Below are 3,630 nucleotides of genomic sequence, written 5' to 3'. Positions count from 1 at the left end.
ACGTACCAATAGCCTCGAGAAACAGTTTCAATATGCTCAATTAATTAGGTCCTATTTATTAAGAGAGAGAAGTAATTTGGGATAAAACTGATGAATTTTAGGATTAATTGTAAAAAAAAAAAAAATTATTTCTCAAATAGCTAGGTAAAAAATAAATATTAGACCCTCTAAAAATTTAGGTACTGAGCTGTTGCCCATCTTGCACGGCCCAAAATCCGGCCATGCTTCCGATACACTTATTTCATCAAATCCGATCCCTAATCATACTTGATTTGTCAGTTTAGGTGCAATTCGATCACAAAATATCTCCAAGGAAATATCAACACAACAGATTGGGATATCAAAATCTGGCACCAAGAATTGCATGGACATGTGCAACTAACTGAGAGGTTTCATTATCACCCCTCCCATTTCATGATAATTGTATGTATATCCATCATGTGACTGTATGTTGTGACACAGAAAGCTCATAGCTTTTAGTCTTGCACCCAGTATTGGTTCAAACATGGCAATTTTTCTCAATTCAAGACTGAGCTAGACAGCTAACATAGAGCACCAACAAATAATAATAATAATAATAATAATAATAATAATAATAATAATAATAATAATAATAATAATAATAATAATAATAATAATAATAATAATAATAATAATTAATAATAATAATAATAATAATAATAATAATAATAATAATAATAATAATAATAATAATAATGTGTAGTTTCGCTAATAGTTTAAACATGTAGTTTAATTTCCTTAAACTGCAATATACATAAATGTTGTGTGCATGGAAATAATATGTTATTATGTTGTTTTGTATATATGGCCGTCGATATTTATTATAAGTGATGAGTTCGAAAGTATTGAGACATTGAAGGAACATGCAGGTACCTAGTACCATACATGTGGGAGCTACATAGGTTACTATATATGTTTTGTTAAATATTATATTGATTCGAATTCAGCACTTTAAAGCAATTGGTAAGTTTGCAAACTGTTAATGCAATTACAAGAGAATTTTACAGCAGTGCGAATACAATTATACAAAAATTTTATATTGAATCGAAAACTAAGTCTCATTTCATGTAACATTTATACGATCGAATATAATATTGACCGAATTTGCAATCTTATATTTTCTGAGTATAATCTAAACATCATATATAATTAATTAAATATCGTTGTAAAAGAAGATCAATAGATTGCATGCCAACTCTGTTTAACTTATGTCTCATTTAAACTTATCTCATGCGGTTGTGTAGTTAAATCTGAGCCATTGATCTTGCTTAAATCAATGTCCAGGATTACCAAATGGATCTCCGACTTATCTCATGCGGTTGTGGCGTTTACATCGCAGCCCGTATCTTCAAATGGATCTCCGACTTTTGGAGCGTCGATGTGCCGATTTAGCGATAGCCGAGGAGGATGGTGGTGGACTGGCTGCACCGGAGGCGAAGGTGATCCCGGACGCGACAATCCAGAATAACATTGTCGGGCGACTTCTGACCGATCGACCGATCCGCTTTGAACACATGCAACACGTCCTAGCAGCGGTGTGGCGCCCGGTGATGGGGATGTATGCGTTTCCTTTGGCGGACGATTTGTTTTTGTTCCAGTTTCCTCACCCGAAAGACATGCACCGGATACTCGACGATGGACCGTGGTCCTTCGAGAATCACCATCTGATCTGCGCACAGGTTCCTGAAGGGTCTCCGCCGGAAGATGTTCCGCTTAACGCGATTCCATTTTGGATCCAGTTTCATGGTTTGCCCTCAATGTATGCATCTCCGGATTTCATCGCCAAGATAGGGGAATACATCAGATCGTTTGTTACTGCTGACCCATACAATTTTGGGGGGACCTAGAGAAGTTTTTACAGGATCCGCGTGAAGGTTGATGTCTCATCGCCGATCAAGAGGAGAATGAAACTACTTCAATGGGATGGCACGACGCGATGTATAACATTTAAATATGAAAGGCTTAGTACTTTTTGTTATTGTTGCGGCTTACTAGGCCACTCAGACAAGTTTTGTAAGGTGGCGTATGAGCAAGGTCTTTTACCAGAGGATTTTCCGTTTGGCCCCTGGTTACGTGCTGGCCCCAGACGCCAGGTGCGCCCAATCGGCGCGAAATGGCTACTGTCCGTCACCCTGCCGGCAGTGTCCCTGGAATCGGGACTGACGAGTCGTTCTGGAGATCTGGCTCCGGCTGCGATCGTAGATATGGAGGAAGCGGAGGCAGTGCATGGTGATCTGAAGCGCAGAAGGGAAGATAACATGAGTATGGTGGAAGTCGTTAGAGATGACGTGCGGATGGCAGAAAAGATACAACAAGATGATGTGGCGGGTCTGGAGGACCAGACTCGCCGGATCCAATGAGTTTACTGAGCTGGAACTACCGGGGTCTGGGGGGCGACCGGTCAGTTCGAGAGCTAATGGGCATTGTGTCCAAGCAGAAGCCCCAATTTGTCTTTTTGATGGAGACAAAGGCTACGGAAACGAAAATGGAAGAGGTACGAATTAAATTAGGTTTTGAAGGCAAGTTATGTGTGGATCGTGTAGGGTACGGAGGAGGCCTGGCTTTCCTCTAGAGAGATAAAAATACGGCGTCTCTAAAGAGTTATTCCAATAATCATATCGATATGGACATAACTCTGCCGGGTCGGCCGGGGTGGAGAATGACGGGTTTTTACGGAGAATCAGACAGAAGTAGAAGGCATGTTACCTGGGATTTGCTGCGACAATTAAAGGTTGAATCTCAAGCTCCTTGGGTTGTTGTAGGTGACTTCAACGATATCACTAGTCTTGCGGAGAAAAGAGGATTGCACTCACATCCCTCGGCTCTCATTGAGGGGTTTAATGACGTGTTGGAGGATTGTGGGCTGGCTGACCTGGGTATGCTTGGGGGACGGTTCACATGGGTGAAAGGGAGAGGTACGGAATCGTGGGTGGAGGAGAGGTTGGACAGGGTGATGGCGACGGTGGATTGGCTTGAATTGCACGAAGACGCTGTGGTACGCAATATATATGCGCATACTTCTGACCACTGCGCAATTTTTCTAGATATTAATGCCGACCAGGTGCGACAAACAGCTCGACGTTTCAGGTTTGAATCGGCTTGGATGTTGGAAGCTGGATGCACGCGGGTAGTTGATGAAGCATGGCGTATGTCTAACGGATTGCCATTCCAGGATCGGCTTGCTATTTGCGGTGAAAGGTTGTGGAAGTGGGGTGGTGAACACCACCGGATGTTTGGGGCCCGAAATAGTCAACTCAGACGCACGTTGGACAAGTTGAAAGAGGATCGCTCGCCAAATGCTGTGCGAACTTTTATGGCAGCCGAGAAGGAACTGGATGCGGTCCTGCAAGCCGAGGAGATGTTCTGAAAACAGCGGTCTAAGCAGCTTTGGCTAAGGCACGGGGATGCTAACACTAGATATTTCCACAAAATGGCAACGGCACGGCGTAAACAGAATCATCTATCCCAACTCAAAAATCAAACTGGCGAGTGGGTGGAGGGTGCGGCGATGAAGCTGGAAATACTCAGGTACTATGAACATATTTTTTGTTCCGGCACTTGCGGTGCCAATTTTTTTGACCGGGTTCGGAGGAGAGTCACGGCTGAGAT

General features: G+C 42.6%; 1 protein-coding gene across 1 annotated transcript; it reads left to right on the top strand.

Moving 5' to 3' along the window:
- Positions 1 to 2,680: 2,680 nt before the first annotated feature.
- On the top strand, positions 2,681 to 3,388 carry LOC109191234. Its single transcript, XM_019341818.1, has one exon. It carries the CDS (start codon positions 2,681 to 2,683, stop codon positions 3,386 to 3,388), a length of 708 nt encoding a protein of 235 aa, XP_019197363.1.
- The last annotated feature ends 242 nt before the right edge of the window (positions 3,389 to 3,630 follow it).

This window comes from Ipomoea nil, unplaced genomic scaffold (genome assembly GCF_001879475.1).
Source record: "Ipomoea nil cultivar Tokyo-kokei standard unplaced genomic scaffold, Asagao_1.1 scaffold1619, whole genome shotgun sequence".
Classification (NCBI taxonomy): Eukaryota; Viridiplantae; Streptophyta; class Magnoliopsida; order Solanales; family Convolvulaceae; genus Ipomoea; species Ipomoea nil.
Note: the sequence above shows the minus strand (reverse complement) of the source record. Positions and strands in the feature narration are given on the sequence as shown.